Source organism: Canis lupus, chromosome 8 (assembly GCF_003254725.2).
Source record: "Canis lupus dingo isolate Sandy chromosome 8, ASM325472v2, whole genome shotgun sequence".
In the NCBI taxonomy this organism is placed as follows: domain Eukaryota; kingdom Metazoa; phylum Chordata; class Mammalia; order Carnivora; family Canidae; genus Canis; species Canis lupus.
In genome coordinates this window covers 33166964-33189105 of record NC_064250.1, presented here as the reverse complement: position 1 = coordinate 33189105, position 22142 = coordinate 33166964, and the positions used below count along the sequence as shown (strand labels likewise).

General features: G+C 41.0%; 1 protein-coding gene and 1 long non-coding RNA gene across 2 annotated transcripts in view; one reads left to right on the top strand and one right to left on the bottom strand.

Annotated features, from left to right (window-relative positions):
- Positions 1–13263, bottom strand: part of LOC112657469 (uncharacterized) — a 28024-nt gene extending 14761 nt beyond the window's left edge. The window contains exon 1 of the long non-coding RNA XR_003135043.3: positions 13020–13263. This is a non-coding gene — a long non-coding RNA (uncharacterized LOC112657469). The remainder of the gene's footprint in view (positions 1–13019) is intronic.
- SLC35F4 (solute carrier family 35 member F4) overlaps positions 1–22142 on the top strand; it is a 232345-nt gene that overhangs the window by 190228 nt on the left and 19975 nt on the right. The window contains exons 2-3 of the mRNA XM_025443500.3: positions 12548–12733; positions 18188–18485. Of these exons, the coding sequence (XP_025299285.1) occupies positions 12548–12733; positions 18188–18485 (484 nt within the window). The remainder of the gene's footprint in view (positions 1–12547; positions 12734–18187; positions 18486–22142) is intronic.

The following is a 22142-nucleotide window of genomic DNA, read 5'->3' as shown; positions in this document are numbered from 1 at the left end:
TGTTGTCTTTAGATTGTGGTCTAAATCACAGTGAAGCTGCCCAAGCAGCTGCTTCTGCCATTTCCTGCCTTGCACTCCTCTCTGGTGACAGATGTAGATGCTAACAGCATTAGCTATACCCTGGCATTCTCTTCTACCCACTTATTTTTTTCTGCTCATGTATAAGGCATAAATATTTTGTGAACTCTTCCATAAGCTTATGGTTTAAAAGCCAATTCCCAAATGAGAAGATACTGGTGGACCATTGGCAGTTGCAAAGGGCTGAGCAGTCAGTTGGCTCCAAATTAAAACCTGGCTTGTCCACCCATTCAGCATTTAATGCTGTTTATGGAAGTTACTGTGTAATTGGCTTTTTTCCTCTCTTGGACCATAAGAAAATGAGGGCAGGCATCATGCCTTCTTGTCTTCCTTGCACTTAGCAGAGGGCCAGATACATAGTAGGCATCAATAACTTTTTAATTAATGGATCATCATACAATTAGGCTAATAGGTACAGGACTTTGGGTTATCCTGAATTGGTTTTTGACTACAATGAATTATGAGGCTGCCTTGTGAACGCTTTGTCTAATCCATCAGTCAAAAAATTCACCAGGGCCATTTAGAAGGGAATGTATCCCAGGAGAGCCTCCAGGAAGGACTTTGTAAGTAGAGAGTTTCTACAGTCAATAGGGCATATTTTTCAAGATTTTCAGGGCAATAGTGACATTGCTGGAGGGTGGTAATGAAGCCACAAGGTACATAGGGATCTTAGCTCCTTTCATGTACACCTGCACATGAGTAAAACTCCAGTTCAAATTACAAGGAAATCAAGACGTTAGGAGCAGAAGAGACAAAGGCTCATTAGAAGAAAGTCAAAGTGAAGGCTTAATGAAAAGCAAACAGGATCAAAGAAGCAAGCTCAACATATGAAAATCCAGAATTAGAAAACAAATTAAAGTCAGTTACTTATTTTAACAAGAAGCTATTTCAAGCATAAACACTCCCACTGCATCTGAAATGTGATTAATGTAAAATTAATCAATTCATGTAAAATATGATTAATACCATAACATTACTTATATGTGTTTTAAAAATAATATGTATGATATTATAAAAAGCAAAATAGTTGTGTAGTCTTAATGCTGGTATCTTACCAACTGAGATACATGGATGGGTATTCAAAGGTAAAATTTCCAGGACTCCATTTAATACTCCAGGAGTAACCAAGCTATATATTTATACTAGGGCAGGTAGCACTTCTACGTTTATTTTCTTCATATGGCACAGTGTTTTCTTACATATATTGCTTCAATTTATTGAGCTGATCTCTTTGGGAAATGTTCTAAAGTGAATCCTACATTTCTTTTGGCTTTCCTGGGTTAAAGTGAGTATTTCAGAGCCATCATGGCCAGCCTTTTTACTGTATAGCCAATGAATCTCCACCTGTGTTGGCATCAGGCCTAAAGTGACAGAGGAGAGCAGTGAGGTCGGTACATCACTGAGGTTCTCTTCACCTTCACCTAGGAATCAGCCAGCTCCCTTTGGATGGCGAGGGAAGGACTTACCTCCAGGTGTTCAGCAAAAGGTAATGGCCAGCTACATCCCCTTAAGAATGTCTGCCATTGGGCTGCCTGGTTGGCTCAGCGGTTGAGCATCTGCCTTTGGCCCAGGGTGTGATCCTGGAGTCCTGGGATCGAGTCCCACGTCGGGCTCCCTGCATGGAGCCTGCTTCTCTCTCTGCCTGTATCTCTGCCTCTGTGTGTGTGTGTGTGTGTGTGTGTGTGTGTGTCTCATGAATAAATAAAGTAAAATAAAATAAAATAAATAAAATAAAATAAAATAAAATAAAATAAAATAAAAAAGAATGTCTGCCATTGGGTTCTTCCAGGGCAGCTGGCAAGAATTCCAGAAAATCTTCCTAAATCTTCCTAAATTTCTCCATAGGCCCCTCCCTGAGAACAGAGTGTATCATTCGTAGAGTAAGGCCATAATAAAGGGAAGTAGTGGGTGAGGACATCAGAGAGAAGAGGGAGAGGACAGGAAAGGAGGATGCTGTGGGGTTGGATGCGTGTGAAGGTCCGAGAGAGGCTGTCTCAGACAAGGCTCTCAACGCAGAGCCTCCAAAGTTGCTATGAGTAGTTAGCAAAAGGGAGATTTACTGGGTGGACTGGGGTGGAGACACTCAGAGAACCTTGGAAAATGTGCAGGAACTGAGGGCCTTTACAGCCAAGCAGCTGGGATAGTCCTCCAGGATGCTGCTGTTGCCATCACTACCCACTACCAGGCTGCCAGTGTTGCTCACGGAACGTGAACCATCCTGATTTCTCAAGATTTAAAATTCTGGGGATAGGAGGGTCTCATGGGGTGAAACCCAGTCATGCCTGTCCCCTATTGTCGGGAGCAGGGAGAGCTTTAGACCTCTTAAAGAGCCTCCTTTGGCTTCTATTGTGGAATATGGGGCACTTCCCCAACAAGCCTTATATAATTGGGGGAGGGGGCAGGGAAGGGACAAGGGGGCAGGCCCCCTAAATGGGAAGGAGTTGAGTGCCTGAGTGCCGGGCAGTTAAAAGTAAGACAGAGGCCCAAGGTATTCACATTAAAAAACATTCAGGGAGTTGTTAATAGGGCTTAGAGATTTTTTATTTATTTTTTATTTTTTATTTTTTTTGAGATTTTTAAAAAAAATGTCTTTTGTTCTTTTTCAGTGAACGACACTTTCTATCATCTTGGAAATTACTTAAGACCGAGGCTATCACCAAAAAATAAAAAATGTTAAAGGCAATTTTATAGTATTTCTGCTGATTCATATCTAGGATCAGCCAAATAGATTTGAAATTCTTTTGTAGGTACCTTGGGAATACTTAAAAACCCATTCCAGATTCTATAAATGTTCAGCAAAAATCATCAAGGTTAACCTATAATCTAACTCTCCAGATGATGAAGGTGTGAGGAATAACAAGGGTATGTAGTCAGAGACTGAGGATGGGCAGAATAAGAAGCAGCTGGAATTAGGAAAACAACTGTAGACTTAATTAATTAATGTGATCAGGGCCCTAGTTGAAGAAAGGGTGACACTTTGAGCAGTGCTGAGGAAATAAATGCTTGATACTGGATAGAGATATAGGTCCAGAAATGATCTAAACAAGCATCTGTAAAGGATGATATTTTGTTTGGGACAAAGGAGCCAAAAGAAATGCAAGAGGTGGAAGGGATGGTGGTGGGAGCAGAAAGAGAGAATCTTAAGCAGGTTTCACACCCAGCAGGGAGCCCAACACTGGGCTGGATCTCATGACCTTGAGATCATGACCTGAGCTGAAATCAAGAGTTGGACGCTTAACCAACTGAGCTACCCCGGCACCCTGCCAACCTCTCTTTAGTATACAAATCCAGAACATGTGCTTGACAAATACATGGGTTGCTAAGTAAGAATAGAGGCCCTTTGGCATATATAGGCCTGGGGTAAATGGTGGTCAGGTTGGATCCCACAACAGTGAGATCATGACCGGGAAGAGTAAGTATGACCAGTTAATAAGCACAAGATACTGTTATTATTGGTATTCTTTTGATTTTACCATGTGAATGTCTGGATCTTAGCAGGGAAAAAAGGGTCCCACTGCAATACATGTTTCTAAAAGGGGAAGTCCTGTCTCTCTTTAAAGAGTATGTTTTGCTTGAACAACTTCCAAATAGATGTCTTCTTTCCAGTTCTGTGTGTTCTGTGCATATTGCCCTCTCCTGCCAATTTTGCCTTCATGAAACTCAGCTTCCAATTCGTCATCCCTCTTCAAAATACCTCTTTTGCTCTTAACAACTAAAAGGGCAAAATCCTAACTTTCCTTTGTTGGAAGCTGTTTTAGGCTCTCTTCCCATTCGGACCCTGCTCATGTACTAGCATCTGCTGGAATCCGTCATCCTCTGCTAAGTATTCTGTAACTGTCCAGGCTGAAGTTAATCTCCCTGCTCTCTGAACAATAATTGTCCTTATTTTCTGTATTTCCCCTTCACACAGAAAGAGCTCAACAATGCTGATTGGCTGAAATGGGAAGGGCAACAAAATATACTGGAAAGAATATGGGCTTTGGAACTGGACCCGTCTTGACTTTTTAAATCCTTATTTGGACTATTAAAGATCCACTTTCCTTATCTATAAAATGGGAATAGTAAAATCCACCCCACAGTATTGTGTTATCAGGAGATCATATATGTAAAGCTCTTGGCACATGGTAGGTGTTAAGTAAGTGCTAGACATTTTTATTTTTACACTGTAAAAGTAAAGAGCAGTGACATACTTTTTAGTCTTAAAGTTAGTTATTGGTAGAAGAAATAAATACATTCCAGATAGAATAAATTAATATTGTTTTAGGGACAAGATATATATTGCAGAAATAGAACAATTATTAGTCGCTTCTTCCTATTACAGGTTTTAGGTGAATAAAAACGAATTAGGTTTTGAAAGATTTTTTAAAGGTCACTTTCATATGCGTGTGTAGGCACCCAAATATTTCAGATTTACATCTTGAAAATCTAGCTTTTAGTTAATGGACATTTGATTATCATTGGCAATAAGATAATTAGCAAAAAAATTGAAAAAATTTTAAATGGATAATAATATAACCAGCAGCCAGTTTATTTTAAGAGATATTTCTCGGCACACCTGGGTGGCTCAGTAGTTGACCATCTGCCTTCAGCTTAGGTCGTGATTCTGGGGTCCTGGGATCAAGTCCCACATTAGGCTCCTCACAGGGAGCCTGCTTCTCTGTCTGTGTCTCTGCCTCTGTGTGTCTCTCATGAATAAATAAATAAAACATTAAAAAAATAAAAAGACATTTCTCTCTGAAATTAATCAAGAGTGTTCAGAGGTACCTGGGTGGCTCAGTTGGCTAAGTGTCTGCCTTTGGTTCAGGTCACAATCCCAGGGTCCTGGGGTCAAGCCCTGAGTTGGGTTCCTTGCTCAGCAAGGAGTCTGCTTCTCCCTTTCCCTTTCCCTTTGCCCCTCTCCCTGCTTCTGCTTTCTCTCTATCAAAGAAATAAATAAAATCTTTTAAAGAAAAGTGTTCAGAGCTACAGAGAGTGAATAGTACGTGGAAGTGAAGCAGTGCTGTGCCAAAACAGTTTGGGCTTTAAAGAAGCAGGTGGTACAGATCAAAATGGAAATTTGTTATGTTGCTTATGAAACTATGCACTGTGCTGACCTCTTTCAATAATACTAGAACTAAGTATTTACCTAATAAATGAGTTAACTTTTTTACAAATTCCATATGGACTTCAATGAAAATCCAACCATACAATGGTAAATATTCCTTCACTACAAGGAATATTTGCTCCCATTGTAATTCGATGGAATGTGAGTTTAAAAAAAAAAGCTGAAATATAGCTTTTCACAATATTTTGTTGAATTACTGGTATTTTATCTCTTTTTCATCAGACAATGTCAAAATGATAATTGTGGCTTCCAACAAACTAAATCAAAATTCAGGATTACATTTCTGTCATAGATGTGTCGATGATTATAACATCCTCACAGAAAAGATCATGGATATTTAAAAGAAACACACTTATAAAAGATTATTTTAAAATAGCCAAAGCTGGGCAGCCCGGGTGGCTCAGCGGTTTAGCACTGCCTTCGGCCCAGGGCGTAATCCTAGGAGACCCAGGATTGAGTCCCGCGTTGGGCTCCCTGCATGGAGCCTGCTTCTCCCTCTGCCTGTGTCTCTGCCTCTCTCCCTCTCCCTGTGTGTCTCTCATGAATAAATTTTAAAAAAATAGCCAAAGCTAGTTTTATGCTTAAAGTATGATTTTCAAGAGACTGGTTGGAAGAATCATCAAAGAAGAATCATCAATCAAAGAAATGTAAAGCTAGACTATCATATGTCCTAGCCCCTGATTTTGATTATAATATTGTTATTGTAGAAACATGGCAGATCACATGCATTTGCCTCTCCAGTTTCTCTTTCTATCTGCCTCATAACCTCTCTCTACTTGCCTTTCTTTGTGGCGGTTGAACTGTAAGAGCTATAGAAATAGGCTTTCTTGCTCTCTTTGGTTTACTGATGAATGAGGAGTCCCTAAGAGATATCATAGGAAAGGAGCATTTTCAGGGACCCCTAGCTGGGTGCCTACTTTAATGAAAAGTCATAACTCGTATCAGGCAAGCCTCTCCTTCCAAATTTTTCTAATCATTCCTTCTCCTTGTCCTTTTGGGGCTAAGTGTAGTAAGAGCCATTGCTATACCTGGGTACCTCACTACCCTTTGTGGTATCACACAGAGGCTCTCAAACTTTTAACTTGCATTGGAATCACCTGTTTGTCTTATGGATAAGTATGATTTGCAGGTGCTTGTTCGAAAAAGATATGGTATATAATGAAATATTACTCAGCCATCAAAAAGGATGAAATCTTGCCATTTACAATGACATGGATGGAACTAGAGGGTATTATGTTAAGCAAAATAAGTCAGAGAAAGACAAATACCATATGATTTCACTGATATGTGGAATTTAAGAAATAAAACAGATGAACATAGGGGAAGGGAAGGAAAAATAAAATAAGATGAAAACAGAGAGAGAGACAAACCATAAGAGACTCTTACCAATAGGAAATAAAGTGAGGGTTGCTATAGGGGAAGGGGGTGGGAGGACAGGGTAACCAGGTGATAGGCATTAAGGAGGGCACTTGAAGTAATGAACACTGTGTGTTATATGCAACTGATGAATCACTAAATTCTACCTGTGAAATTAATAATGCACTATATGTTAATTAAATTGAATTTAAACAAAAAAATAAATCTTTAAATCAAAGGAGAGAAAGCTGTAGGGATTTAGGATTCCCACTCACCACCCCCATTGTGCAATTGCCTTCTGTATTTCATATCTCTGCGTTTAGGTTTGGGTACCAGGGTTACCTATGGTGTTTCAAGTTAAGTAAGCACCACAGCTTGGGGCAAGTTAGGATAAGGTTTCCAGCTCACTGTTCAGTATAATGATTAGTAAAACCAAATGTGTCATTGACCTTTTATGTTCATGAGAGGTAAGAGTCAACGGGCAGGGGGCCCCTGGGTGTCTCAGTGGTTGAGTGTCTGCCTTTGGCTCAGGTCATGATCCTGGGATCTGGGGATAGACTCCCACATCAGGCTCCTCATGAGGAGCTTGCTTCTCCTTCTGCCTATGTCTGTGCCTCTCTCTCTGTGTCTCTCTTGAATAAACAAATAAAACTTTTTTAAAAAGAACAGGCAGGGCTCTTGTTAGAATACCTTATAGTCTGGTCTATTATCTTCCAAGTCATCTTGCACTTGCTCACACAGAACCTTACCTGACACTTTGTTTCTCACCTACTTTCCAAAGAGCTGTTCTTACGTACTCTTTATTGCTTGCCTTTCCAAGTTGTTATCTGAAAACCCTATACCTTCCACTCTGTTTCGGGGGTTGCTTTACTCAGCAGCTGTGGTTCTTTGCCCTTTTTTGCTTTGACATTTCTAAGGGGATGCCCGAGGCCCTGTGTGCCCACCCTCACCGCCCTTTCCTGGTATTGTCACAGTGTTTCCTGGCCACAAAGTTGGACTGGGAGTCAGTATAAGACACAACAAGTTCCTTCCTCAAGATTTTTGACTCTGGGAAATTAGATTTCTCCCAGGAGGCTAAAGCTGCAAGACTGGAAACCTGGATCTTCAAACAATCAAGTTTTCTGTAGAGAAAGACAAACAGTAGCCAAGTGAGAAGACGTGAAGCTAGCACTTGCAGTGAGAGATGGAGGACTGTTTGCCTATACTGCACCCCAGTCCTAGGTGTTCTTGAGGCTTAGGGACATTCCTGGCTGTCCTGTCTCTTGGTTGCTAAGCTTCTAAAAACTCTTCATTTTTGCTTAAACTGGTCGAGTTTGGATTTCTATTGCATGAGGTCATTCTAACTGATAAAGAACTGCTAATGGTCATTTTTGTTTACCTGTTTATTTTTTTGTTATAACAATCTACATTTATTGAATATGTTCTATGGACCATTTCATCTGAGCAACATTCCTCAAAGGATTTTCAATGCTTGTTTGTACTCAGAATTCAGCATCTTAGAGTTGCTCATTTTACCATTGTCTCACAGCATGCTCTTTACCCTGCAGGGTATTTGCTCCTATGGCCTATTCCTCAGTGTAGAACTCTGCCCAGCAAAGTCCTGCTCATCCTTCAAAGCCAACTTTGATGTAGCCACTTAGAGAGACTTCCCTGCTCCAGGCAGAATGAATCACTCCCTTTCTTCTTGCTCTCCAGTTCACATTAAATTATGGTTAATTGGTTATAAGTCTGACTCCAATACTGTTGAGAGCTCCATGTAGGCATGTACCATGTATTCATTTGTCTAACTCCCGGTCCTGACACAAAACCGGCCCTAGAATAGGTGCTTAATAACTACTTGTTGAGTTAAATCGATTTGGGGAACATGCAGAGCCTACCCAATGCAAATGAAGAAATTATATTCTTGTTCCTGGACAAATATGAAAAATGGCATAAGATGGCTCTACTGCCATGGCTCAGGTGAGCAAATGTCTTTATAAGGGAGAGGGGGACCGTCTGGTGTGACTAATGAGAGACTTTCAACCTATCACTTCTAATACAGTTTACTCTCACTACCTATTAAAGTCTGAACACTGTTCACTAACTGAATTTGCAATGCCTAGGCAGTCACTGTGGCATAGAAAATAGACATGATTTATTTATGATCCTTGACTGCATCCCAGGTGACGTTCTGAATATTATTTTTGCCAGAGGTGGCTTTATATTAATTGAAGGGTACGAGACCATGTAGCATGGGGCAGTGTTTGTGTTTTCCAGGATTGGAGATGACTGTTTCATGGCCCATGCCCTGAATATGCCTCTGGGCTTGGCTCTGAAGTTTAAAGTTTGCCTTTTTAGGACAATGATTTAAATGTCTCCAGTGGCTCACCTGTTCTCTGGTCTCTTCCATAAATCAACCAGTATGAGGCAACTGACAGCAGGTAATTGGTATTGAGCCTTATTACATATGGACCAGGAGGTATAGAAGCCAGAACAAAATGCTTCAGTGAAAATGAGGAAGCAAGAGAAATCGCTAACTTGGCTTACAAATCCAACAGTCCCAGCTACACATGATTTACCAACTCCTTAGTAACTATGGCCATTGTTTTATCTCAATCCTTGCTCAACTAGCTTCCCAAACTATTTTTGGACTTCCTCCTTTCCACCTATAATTGCTAATGATCACAAAATGAAAACTGATATTCACATAAGAGAAAATGAGAAGGCACAACTTATGTAAAATAAATTATGAAAAATACTTGAAAGATAAATTAAAAATGACACTTGGAGTAGTTGAGTGTCAGTCACTCTCGAAGGGCATAAATAAATGAGAGAGAGTTCACTGAATTTTAGACAGACTCTTTTCATTGAATTTGAAATATTCAATTAAAAACATAGTTGTGAAAGGCACAGTAAATATGTTGGATATGTAAAATACGAACCTTATTTTTGACACTTTTATAATAATAGTATTAACACAGCATTAATTGAAGCACAATAATCGATATGTAATTCTTCTATTGGTTTTTTGAGTAGCTGTACATATTTTATTCTTTTAAATCCAAGATTAAGGGCGCCTGGGTAACTCAGGTGATTAAACATTTGCCTTTGGCTCAGGTCATGATCCTAGGGTCCAGAAATCAAGCCCCACATCTAGCTCCCTGCTCAATGAGGGGCCTGCTTCTCCCTCTTCCTCTGCCCCACGTTCCTGCTCATGTGTGTGTGCTCTCTCTCTCTCTCTCTCAAATAAATAAAATCTCAAAAAAAATTTAAATCCAAGATTAAATAATACATTTTAATTGGATCAATTTAAGACACTTAGTAATATATGGTACAGCTAAGTCCATCTTTATATACCTCTACTTGTTTTTCCCAAGACTGAAAAAAAAAAAAAGAAAAAGAAAGAAAAGAAAACAAGATACATTTTGTCATAGATGGGGAGCCCCGGACTGCATAACTAACATTCACAGCCAAGTTACTCTGCTGTTCTGTTAGGTTCTTATTGGAGATGATGGCTGAGGAACTCAAGCTTTCTTTTTCTGGACATCACTGCTTCTTGAGGTTCTGATTTGATTGCTTCAAGTAATGACTCATCCAGTACATTATGTGATTATTCAAAACCAAATTAAAGCCAAGATGTCATTGCTATTTCAAGATTTTGTGTGCTCCTTACTTTTGTGTGTTCTGCATCTCAGAGGCACCATACCAAGACATAGCCTCCGTGACCCAGAGAGGATAATAGCCTCTGCTCTTCCCCTTGTATCAGTGGAAATAGAGAAACTCATAACTTTCGAGGAAAAATAAGCGCACTCTGCGAACAAACATAGGCAGTAAAGAGACGCAATGACTGAATATAATGCGGTGTCCTGTATGGGGTCCCAGAAACAGGAAAAGGCCATTTGTGACAAAACTAGGGAAATCCAAATGAAGTTTGGAGCGTGGTTAACAGTAATTGCCAGTGTTAATCTCTTAATTCCAACAAATGCGTGGAGTGCGGAAGCAAGATGTTAACATTAGAAGAAACCAGGTAAAGAGCATATGGGAACTCTCTGAACCCTTTTCCGTAAATATAAAATTATTACAAAATTAAAAGTTTATTGAGAGACAGAGAGAGTAGAACAGTCTCCAATAACAGGCAGCTTCTGCAGTTGGAGAAAGTGAAAGCATTCACGAAAGTCAAGCATTGGGGCAGCTAGTGCAAGACTCCTGTCAGATGAGCTCAGACAGTAAAAGTTCAAAGAAAGTATAGATGCATGTGATTTAACAGTAAAGGCTGCATGAACCAATCAGAACTTGATCTTAATGTTTAAAGATTTGGGTAGATTCAGAATGTTCCAGGAACAACCCAATTAAAGGCTTAGAGCTCATCAGTGGTGAGGGTAAGGTGTCAGAACCCAGCCAGAACCAGCCTAGCTGGAATGGAGTATTCTGGTTGGAGCAGGGCTAGCTGTGGAATCTGAGGTCCTTGTGCAAAGGGAAAACGTAGAGCCCCCTTTTCAAAAGGCAGAAAAAGAAAAAAGGCAGAAAATGGCTTTTTTCCTTTCTTATGTCCTCTGTCTCTCCCTTTCTCTCTCTTTTTCCACTTCCCATGTTTTCCATGTTTTTCTAAATTTGCTATTTAATGTCTGCTCTTTTGATATTTTCTAAGTGAGTGCAGGCCCCCACAGACCCTGGAGGTTTTCCCCCTGAGGTCCCAGCACTCCCCACCAGTACCCAGGTCCCTGTAGGATTGCTAAGCAAGGACCCTAGAGTGGTGGCTGAGAACCCACCCGAGGAGGTGAGGAAGCAAGAGGAGGCAAGACCACACCTGGGCTGAAGCTCCAAGTCCCCTGTGTGTGCTCCATTATTTCATCAAATGTTACTTACAAAAAAAAAAGTTGAAAGATAAAAGAACTGGGATCCCTGGGTGGTGCAGCCGTTTAGCGCCTGCCTTTGGCCCAGGGCGCGATCCTGGTGACCAGGGATCGAATCCCACGTCGGGCTCCCTGCATGGAGCCTGCTTCTCCCTCTGCCTATGTCTCTGCCCCTCTCTCTCTCTCTCTCTCTCTCTCTGTGTGTGTGACTATCATGAATAAATAAATAAAATCTTAAAAAAAAAAAAAAGATAAAAGAACTTCCACATGGCCGCTGTGGACTGTCACTGTGACAGTATGGGAGGGCTGTGCGTTCCCTCTGAGCCCTGTGTGGCTGTCCTGGTTGTAGGCCCATGAAGTCGATCCTGAGTGGGGATGGATCGATCAGGAGGGGCTTAGCCTGTGGAGGATCCTAAAGGCTAGGTTTTCCTCTGTAAGAGTGGATAGAAGCCAGAGGTGATTGAGGAGACACCACCAAATTGGATTTTCATGACCAACCCGATGGAAAAGTGTAGAGTGGACTTCACAGGAGACCCTGTTGGCAGTTTTTACCAGTTAGGAATTCAACAGTCACTCTTAGGAGGAAAAGGGAAGACACAAGCATAACAGAACAGTTTCCTTCCCTTGAGGTCAATTATTTCACTGGGTTAACAGTTCTAATTCAGAACAGATATATCAACCCAAACCACTTTCTCAAGTTCATTTTTTATTTTGACAGATTTATCTAAAAGACCCTTTATTTTAGGGACACAGACCTTGCCAAGATGGAATTTTATTTTTAGGAGCCCCTTTTATAAGATTAAAATTGAAAAATAAATAAATAAATAAAATTGAGCTCAGTGAATGTCCCATCAGGACTGTTATGACTACTGCCATGTATTTTACTTCCAAAGCATTTAAAATCTGTTTACAGTTTGGGGGCGCCTTGGGGTGGGGTGCTCAGTCGATTAAACATCTGCTTTTGGTTCAGGTCATGATCACAGGGTCCTGGGATAGAGCCCTGCATGGGGCTCCCTGCTCAGCTGGGAGTCTGCTTCTCCCTCCTCTGCCTTGCCCCTCACTCCTGCTCATTCTCTCTCTCTCCTCTCTCAAATAAATAAATAAAATCTTTTTAAAAATCTGTTTCTAGTTTTCCCTCTGGAAAGTTCTCAAACTGGTGTGAACTCTTCCTTCCCAGGTACCTCCAGATCATCAGTTACTCGATGTAAACCAGGAGCCAACTGCCCCAGTTCACACAGTGGCATCAGTAGACAACTGTCCCCTCTTTCTGTCACCGAAGATTCTTCTGCTCCTATTCTTGAACTTCAGAGCCGAGGATCTTCTGGAGTTTGCGGACACAGAGTCGAAAGGCAGAACAGATCAGGTACGCTGATGACCTCTTAAATAACTGTTCACCAGGTAACCTTCTAACTGGCCATGAAAGATGGCACCATTGGCCCAGAACGCAGAGGCGGTACCTGGACTCTTAGGGGTGATGTGCGGAAGGTTTATCAGGTGGGAGGAGAAGGAAGAAGGGGAAGGTATAGATATGATCTGTTAGTGCTGTGCCAGGTAGCAGAGAAACGGAATAGCAAAGACTCATTGAGGGCTTACCACGTGATTTAAACAGTGACACCCAATTAAGTTTACAAGGGAACTGGTTTTCTCACCTTGAAGAGCATCTTGATCTCAACCCTGGGATTCCGTCGTAGTGCACTCCCTTCCAAGAAGAAGGAAAACAGCAATAAAATCACAGACTCTGCTTTTGCGCTCATCAGGACTGGCAGTCCTTGGAACCCGTCTAGTTTCCCACTGTTAACAACTTCTTCAGGACTTCAGCCTCGCCACTCAGCATTTCCTGACCAGCCCAGACCTCTAGTCTTTCCTCACATCCGCTTGGCTGCACACACCAACTCCCAGGCCACTCGGGTTACTGGAATTGCTTGATAAATCTCATAACTTGATCCAGGGATTTCCCAGCAAATTTATCATTTTCTTTTTTTTTTTAATTCTTTTATTTATTTATGATAGTCACAGAGAGAGAGAGAGAGAGAGAGAGAGAGAGAGAGGCAGAGACACAGGCAGAGGGAGAAGCAGGCTCCATGCACCGGGAGCTCGACGTGGGATTCAATCCCGGGTCTCCAGGATCGTGCCCTGGGCCAAAGGCAGGCTCCAAACCGCTGCGCCACCCAGGGATCCCCAAATTTATCATTTTCAAATGAAGCTGAGTCCCCTAGGCTGCTGCCCACACTGTCCTCCCTGGCGGTGGACCTCTTCCTGCCTTCCTCAGAGAATGTGCCTTAGTTCCCAGGTCCATACTCACTTCCTCTTGTCACACGGCCACACTTCCATTTCTGAAGAGAGTGAAACAGATGCTTTCCTCTGAGCCTCAATGTCTCTGTTCTTCTGTTTGCCAAATACCAGATTTGGGGGCCAACTTTAACATGCATGGTCCTACCTTTCCAATGTCAGCTCTTTTTGCTTTTTCTGTGATCACCTCCTCTCCATCTTTGCCACCTGCCTTTTCAGTCTCTCCTTCCACTCATTCCTCAGCTTGATCGGTAACATACTAAAATCTCTTACATCCTTAAGAACAATAATAAAACAGCAAAACACTCCATCCAAAATAAATGGTCAGTTGAAAATAAAATGGAGCTTTGAGAAAACTGGCTTAAAAAACAAACAGAAGGGCAGCCCAGGTGGCTCAGTGGTTTAGCGCCGCCTTCAGCCCAGGGCATGATCCAGGAGACCCAGGATCGAGTCCCACGTCGGGCTCCCAGCATGGAGCCTGCTTCTCCCTCTGCCTGTGTCTCTGCCTCTCTCTCCGTCTGTGTCTCTCATGAATAACTAAATAAGATCTTAAAAAAAAAAAAAAAAAAAAAGAGAGAGAAGAGAATGGAATTCAGGGCACTTAGTTATGGATGAGAGGCAGTAAGAAAAGGTATACAGAAAACAGGAAAGCATCTTCTAGGACTCTACTAATGTGAGAAAAGATTTTTTTAAAAAGAAAAAAACATTTTTCAGGGTGCCTGAGTGGCTTAGTCAGCAGCTCAGTTCATGATCCCAGCATCCTGGGATTGAGCCTTGAATTGTATTAGGGCTTCCTGTTTAGCAAGGAGTCTGCTTTTCCTTCTCCCTTTGCCCCTCACCCCTGCTCATGCTTTCCCATTCACGCATGCATATGCTCTCCCTCAAATAAATAAATAAAATCTTAAAAAAAGGAAAAAATCTTTTTCAAAAAGTGACAACATCTTAAAATAGTATCTCAGCAACTGTTAATCCCGAGGCCAAGGTTCTTTTTTAAAAATGAAAAAAATTACATCTTAAATCTTCAGAAAGTTTTAATTGGCTTTTATAAGTTGCAGTAATATTCCTATTATCCCAGTTATCTGCGGAATCAAATGTTCCAGTTAATTAAATATACTGGTTAATAAAGACTTGCTATATCTATCATATGCAAACTATAAACTCTGAAGGCTATACCATTAAAGATCACATGGGACATAATTTACTCTTTCTGTAATGATTCAGAAGGCATTTGGGGGATATTCCAGGGCACTGAAGAAAAAAGAGAAAAGGAGAATAACCTTAAGAGAAGTTCACCATGCTTTCATGAATGTTATGTACTTGGCTTCAAAATGAATACCATGAGACAAATGTTATCACTGTTTGAGGGATAAAGACGTTAAGACTGGAATCAAACATGAGCTCAGAGCCATACAATGGTTACACTCATGTTGATTCCAGTGGCCTCTACCATTAATGGCTCTAATCAAGTTTCATAGTAATGGGTGGACTTCCTGGTATATCAGGGTTTTTTTAAAAAGATTTTATTTATTTATTCATGAAAAATACACAGAGAGGCAGAGACATAGGCACAGGGAGAAGCAGGCTCCCTGCAGGGAGAGCCTGATGCAGGACTTAATCCCAGGACTCTTGGATCGACCTGAGCCAAAGGCAGATGCTCAACCAGGTGCCCCCCACCCCCAGTATATCAGTTTTAATGATATATACAAAACTATAAATCCAAGCCAGACTATAGAGAATTTAAAGTGACCAGAAAAATAAAAGAGCTCTGGAGACCCAATCTATGTTATTGATAAATGGTAAAATTAAAGAATTGGCAACAACTAAATCTAGTTAGCAGAAGAATGGGTCAATGTTATGGAGGGATCTAGGGGACTACCGGTGTCATCAAGAGTACTGTATATAGTACGATGGTGGTACCAAGCAGTCTTCAAAGAAGGTGACAATGAAGGCAGATATCAAATTAATATGATACTAAGATTCTTTATAGAATCATTCCTCCTTTATGAGATGGTCCCTGAGAGTAATGTAATCTGAAGTGTCGTAGAGCAAATCTTTCTCATAGGCATCACTCTTCTTCTTTTTTTTTTTTTTTAAGATTTTATTTATTTATTCATGAGAGACACAGAGAGAGAGAAGCAGAGACACAGGCAGAGGGAGAAACAGGCTCCATGCAGAGAGCCGGACATGGGACTCAATCCTGGGTCTCCAGGATCACACCCTGGGCTGAAGGCAGCGTTAAACCGCTGAGCTACCAGGGCTGCCCAGCATCGCTCTTCTTAAGCCTTATACAAAACTACCATTCCTGTCAGGAAACAGAATTTTTTCTCCAAACTATTTCTGAAACTTCCAGCACTTGAATGAAGAGCTCAAGCCTGAAACCTGCACAGAATGAGTATTCAGAATAAAAGATGTGGACACTAGAGTCATACTAACTTGGGTTCAACCTTGGACAACTTTTAATGCAAATTTCAATTTTTTCATCTGTAGAATGGAAGTGATAATACCTACTTCACCCGGTAGGTTAATGTCTGCTTCCCAGCCTCCTAAGACAAGAGTCTCTTGTTCTACCCTCTCACTCATTTTATATTTTTCCCTCTACTCTCTTCACAAGCCACATGGTTATAGAGAGGATTTGCATAACTGTTATTAAGGGCAGGTATTATCTATACACAGTAAAGGGAGCTAGCTGGCTCACACTTCCAGACTCATGTCAATGTCACTGCATCATGGAAGTTTCTCTTGATCATTTACCACCCCATCCCTTAACCAGTGATTCTCCTTTGCCCCCATATGGCCTTTAATATGCCATAGTTGGCCCTATATCACACATTAGATGTGTTTTCTAGCTTGCCACTGGCCATGAGCTCAGGTCTTTCATCTTTGAACCCTTAGACCCAACTAGCTAACTAGCTCCTGGTCCTCTTTATAGGATTTTGTTGAATACATAAAAAAAAGAATACCAATTTTCATCTTCTAGAGGCCAAGGCCCTAAGAATCCAGTATTGTTTTTTTTTTTTTTTAATTTTTATTTATTTGTGATAGTCACAGAGAGAGAGAGAGAATGAGGCAGAGACACAGGCAGAGGGAGAAGCAGGCTCCATGCACCGGGAGCCCGATGTGGGATTCGATCCCGGGTCTCCAGGATCGCGCCCTGGGCCAAAGGCAGGCGCCAAACCGCTGCGCCACCCAGGGATCCCTTTTTTTTTTTTTTTTTTTTTTTTTTTTAGAATCCAGTATTGTTAAAAGACTCGGAAGTCATACAGTAATTGCTCTGTTTGTCATTACTTGTTTTATATCCTCCAATTCAAAATTCACCTTCAAGGCTTGCTATACCCCTTCCGAAATGATTTTATCAGAGAGCCTTAGTTGGGTGAAAGTTTTTACCTCAGTGGGGCAATCATGCCTGACTCACTAAGCAATAGGACCACATTCAGCAGGAGAGAGACAGTAGGTTTTGGAGAGATAAAGTGAGAAACCCATCCACTATCACTTAAAACCTGTGGACTACATCACTTTCTTAACCACTAGGACAAACCTTGTATTCAGAGGAGGTTCCTCAAGACAAGAGAACTTGCAGACAATTCAGCCTCCCCTCCCTCAGGATTCTAACACCTGGGATCTCAGCTTGGGGACTCAGGGTGATCTCTGCTTCCTTTTAACCTTCTGACCGGTGCATACATTTTTTTTGTGTTGAACTTGTTTTCTCTATCAGGAGAGAAGGACTTTATGATTGTAACTTTCACAGAGTTTTGACTATTTTAATGTAAAATACATGCTACTAAATTTTCTTAGTAAATGTGAAACTACAAAGCAGAACTCATTGTGCTCCCCGAAATACATTAAATTGTAATTTGTTCTGAGATGGGAAATGACTTTGTGTAGTCAAGATTTGCCCTGTTCTTGGGACACATTGCTTTTCAATTTAATAGTCAGCTTTGCTGCAGTTTAGGGGGAAAAAAAAACACCTTAGTGGAGTATGAAAACAAATACTTATTTTTCACTTACTTTTCATGTTGGCAGATACAGGGCTACTTTGGCTGGGTTCTGCTCTTTCTCCCACAGAGGCTGAAAGGGCAGCTGCTATTTGGCATTTTCCATTCTAGGAACAGAGAAGAGCAAGAGAGTTTAGTGAGACCTTCTGATGCCTCTTAAAGCTTCTCCCAGGAGGTAGCCTACCTCACATCTATCTCTTCATGTTTGATTAGACCAAGCAGGTCAAGTGACAAAGGCCACAGTCTTTGGGGGCAGAAATATGTTATGCTTTTATAAGGAAGTGGTTGGGTACGTGGAAGGACAGCATAGCATCCACCAAGTTCATGAGCATTGTCATGGTGTTGACAATGGATGAGGGTCAAGATACATACCATACCCCCACAGAGCAAAGATTCAGAAGAGAAAATGAGCCAGAGTTATTAATCTCTTTAAATGATGGTAAAAAAGAAAAACACAGGTGATTCTTCTGTCTGCCTCTTTGGTTGCTGTCCTATAACCTGATTTCCACACATTTGTATTCCTTTCCTGTTTTCAGGGGATGATGGAACACAGACTCATCCTGAGAACAGCAGCCAAGAAAACAGAATCAAGGCTCGCTGCCGGTCCTGCACGTCCATGGTTCTGAAGGCTGTCTGGGGACTCTTGATCATCTTGTCAGTGTCATCGTCTTGGGTTGGAACCACACAGATTGTAAAAATTACTTACAAGAACTTCTACTGTCCATTTTTCATGACTTGGTTTTCAACAAACTGGAACATTATGTTTTTCCCAGTCTATTATTCTGGTCATCTGGCCACTGCTCAAGAAAAGCAATCTCCAATGAAAAAATTCAGGTAGGTTTGTTTCATGTTAAATGGCTAATACAAGATGTTTTAAAATAATTTCATGAAAATATGCGTAATTTCATCTCTGTAGAATATGAACTGAGTTGACTTTGGGAGTGAGGAGAACCAGGATCTAAGCTTGGTAATGAATACATGAGCACTAGGAAACAGAATCGGTCCTCCTCCTAAAAAAAATTATTGTACATCTACCACATGCCAGGCTCTGTGATGTTGCTTTCGTAGATCTTATCTTGATTAATCACCATTGGTGGTAACATGTACCTTTAAGGTGGTGTCACTATCCCCATTTTAACAAAAGAGGAAACAAGTTTAGAAAGGTTGAATGACTTGTCCAAGATCACACAGGTCTAAATAACAGCATCCAGATCTAAACCCAGAATTATCTCTGAAATTCATGTTTTAAAAGAACACCCCGGTGTCTCAAGCCCAGAAAAAAACATGTATTAATAAGATTAATTGTTCCAAAAACATATGCTCAACATTTTGGATGTTGTGGTGCCCAAATGGGTAAAATGATCTGGTTTCATGAAAAGGGAAGTTTGGCCCTGATGGTTTAAAGATTATTTATTTGAGAGAGAGACAGAGAGTGGGGGGAGGGACTAAGGGAGAGAGAATTCAAGTAGACTCCCCACTGAGTGGGAGCCTGACATGGGGACCCTGACTGGTGGCTCAATCTCACGACCTGAGACTATAACCTGAGCTGAAACCAATAGTCAGATGCTCAACTGACTGAGGCACACAGGCACCCTAGCCCTGAGGTTTAGAAGATGCCGTTCTTTGCCGGCTCGGAGCACATGGGGCCTTCGCTGTTGTTTCACCAGCTATGAACATGAAAAGAAATGCATTATCAGCCTATTCTTAAAAACTTAACAAACTGTAAAAGGTGTATTTTCAACTTCCATTTTCTATCACCAGCTTGGAAGTGCTTGAGAAAAAGTCACACTGTGAGCTGATTTTCTATTGTGTCCATGATTATTCAATTAAAATTAAACAAAACCTATATAAAAATAATAAATGTGTTCTGGTTTGGAGGAAAGGAATAAGCTGTAAGGCTTATTAACAGGATCCGGATCTAAATCCAGAATTATCTCTGAAAGTCATGTTTTAAAAGAATACCTTGGTGTCTCAAGCCCAGAAAAAAACATGTATTAATAAGATTAATTGTTACAAAAACATATGCTTAATATTTTGGATGTTGCAGTACCTAAGTGCATAAAATAATCTGGTTTCATGAAAAAGGTCTGTGATTGCTAAAGATATTTTGGGTTTGGTTTGGGGTATTTTTTAGATTTTATTTATTTATTTCAGAGTAAGAGGCATTAGTGGGGAGGAGGGGCAGAAGGAGAGGCAGATGCCCCACTGAGCAGGGAGACTGATACGGGGCTCAATTCCAGGACCCTGAGCCAAAGTCTTAACTGACTGAGCCACCCAGGAGCCCCACTAAAGATACTTTGTATTTGATTCAAAATACAAAAAAAAAAAAAAAAAAAGACATGACATTGGTGCATGTCTTTTTTAATAACAAGGTTTAATAAGCTATTACAGGGGACATGGGTATCGACTAAAATTTTGCTGTTTGAAAATAGTTTATCCATAGCATGTATGTTCTACTCCAATGCTCCTGTGGTTTAGACACACATGCTGATAAAAACAAGAGTTTAGTGTGGGATGTAGTACCTCAGAACACCTCAAAGCAAGCAACTAGGTTTTATTTAAGTTAACACATCTACAACAAGAAGCTGCTGCTTACAGTAATGTTGTTTTGGGAATCAACTTCATCTTTACCACATCTCTCATGTCTGACTAACTCTGAATTTAGTGAAACCTGTTGATTTGACAAGACACCTCCACCTGTTAGTGCAGGTTGGGTGAAGACCATTTCTGAAACCGAATCAAAGAGCTTTTACTGTCAAGTAGAAAACATTGTCTTTGTGGGGAATATTCTCCAGAGGCCTCCTCCATAGGAGAGGTAAACATTGCCAGAAAATTCTAAGACGCTTGATCTTTTTTTCCTTGTAGACCCATTTACACCATCTGCCAAAAAGGTACTTCCGGAAGCTCTCATGGTAGAACAAGGGGAAAATAGAGTTAGTGTATAAGACTGGAAATAGAATCTGTCCCATAGCACCAGACCCTCTGACTATTGTCTTCTTTTCTCTTGAATGGTATGAAAGCATTTTCCGTTGTTTTCTTACCACTAACATCGAAAGAATTTTCAATAATGTATCAAATTTATATTGTAGGGATTGTTCATTTGCAAATAGTTTTACAATCAAGAGAATTTAATTGCATCACATGAATTTGAAATTTAATAAAAAAAATTTATAAGCCACACTTTTTACAAGGAAAAGAATCTCTAGAAAGCATGAAACTAGAGCCAAAGATATATTCATCTATGTCAGGTACCTATGAAATGTGCTTAAGATGTCATCTGACATATGGATGGGGTTCAGTAGTGAGTAGGTACTGCAACAATGTTGAGCATAATTAAGGATTTATTTATTTTATTTTAGAGAGAGAAAGAGAGAGCTCATGAGTAGGGGGAGGGTCAGAGAGAGAGAGAGAGAAAAAAACGGGAGAGTGAGAGAATCTCAAGAAGACTCCTGGCTGAGTGTGAAGCCTGATGTGAGTCTCAATCTCACACTCCTGAGATGATAACCTGGGCCAAAATCAAGAGTCAGACACTTAAATGACTGAGCCAGCCAAACATCCTAATGTTGAGCACAATTAAATTATTAGCGTCCCCCAGCTTCTAAGCTTTAGGCCAAGCTTTGCCACCTGTCAGTGCCTCTTGCCTAGAAATTCTGAACTCATCATCCCAAAGAGAGACCCACTGTTACCTGCTTTTCTATAGAAATCCTTTCTTTTTTTGAATTTTCACATTTCTTAGTGCTTAATGCTAAAATAGCATAAGGTCCTATACAGGTGACCTGGCATTTGAGTGGAGAGCGTTTTTAAGTCCGACTGATTATAGCAGTGACAAATGGAGAGAAGGTTGGCAGTAAGAGAAGGGAAAAGAGGGAAACGATAAGGAAGCCCACACCAGGGGGACAGGATAAGCCAGGTGAAAAGAACAGTCTCTGCCCCCCTGGGGGAGGGGGCTGTCCCTGTTGCTGTGCCTCCCTGTGGGGTCAGAATGTGGGCTCTCCTGCATTCAAAGTCTTTGCTTGAGAGCACTCAACTCAGTGTGATGGTGGCCTCTGGGAAGGAAGGTGGGCCAGGGCCAGGGCTATGAAAAGAAATCCTTTCATCAGAAATGGGTTTGTTGTGGTTCTTCATAAATGTGTATTTCAAAGCACCATTTAGTGCTGGTAGATGTCAGGATGAGCCCAGGACTCTCAGCTCCAGCTCTCCTTGGCAGACTTTCTCACAGAGCAGATCCCTTTGTGAGAATGAGCAGAATATGAAACTCGTGCCAAGATGTCCTGTGCAAACTGCTGCTTGGTCTGTATGTGGCTCTGATTCAGTGTATCTCCATGGCTGCAGTCCTTGAGATATGCCATCCAATTCCCGGGTGTGTGAGCATGTGCTCACACAGGGAGTGTTGATTCCTGTTTACTTTACAGAAGACTTTGTTTTTGAGTTATTTCACCCCTTCCTTGAAGTTTTGTCTTTCAAGTTAAAATTTACCTTTGAGAAATCACA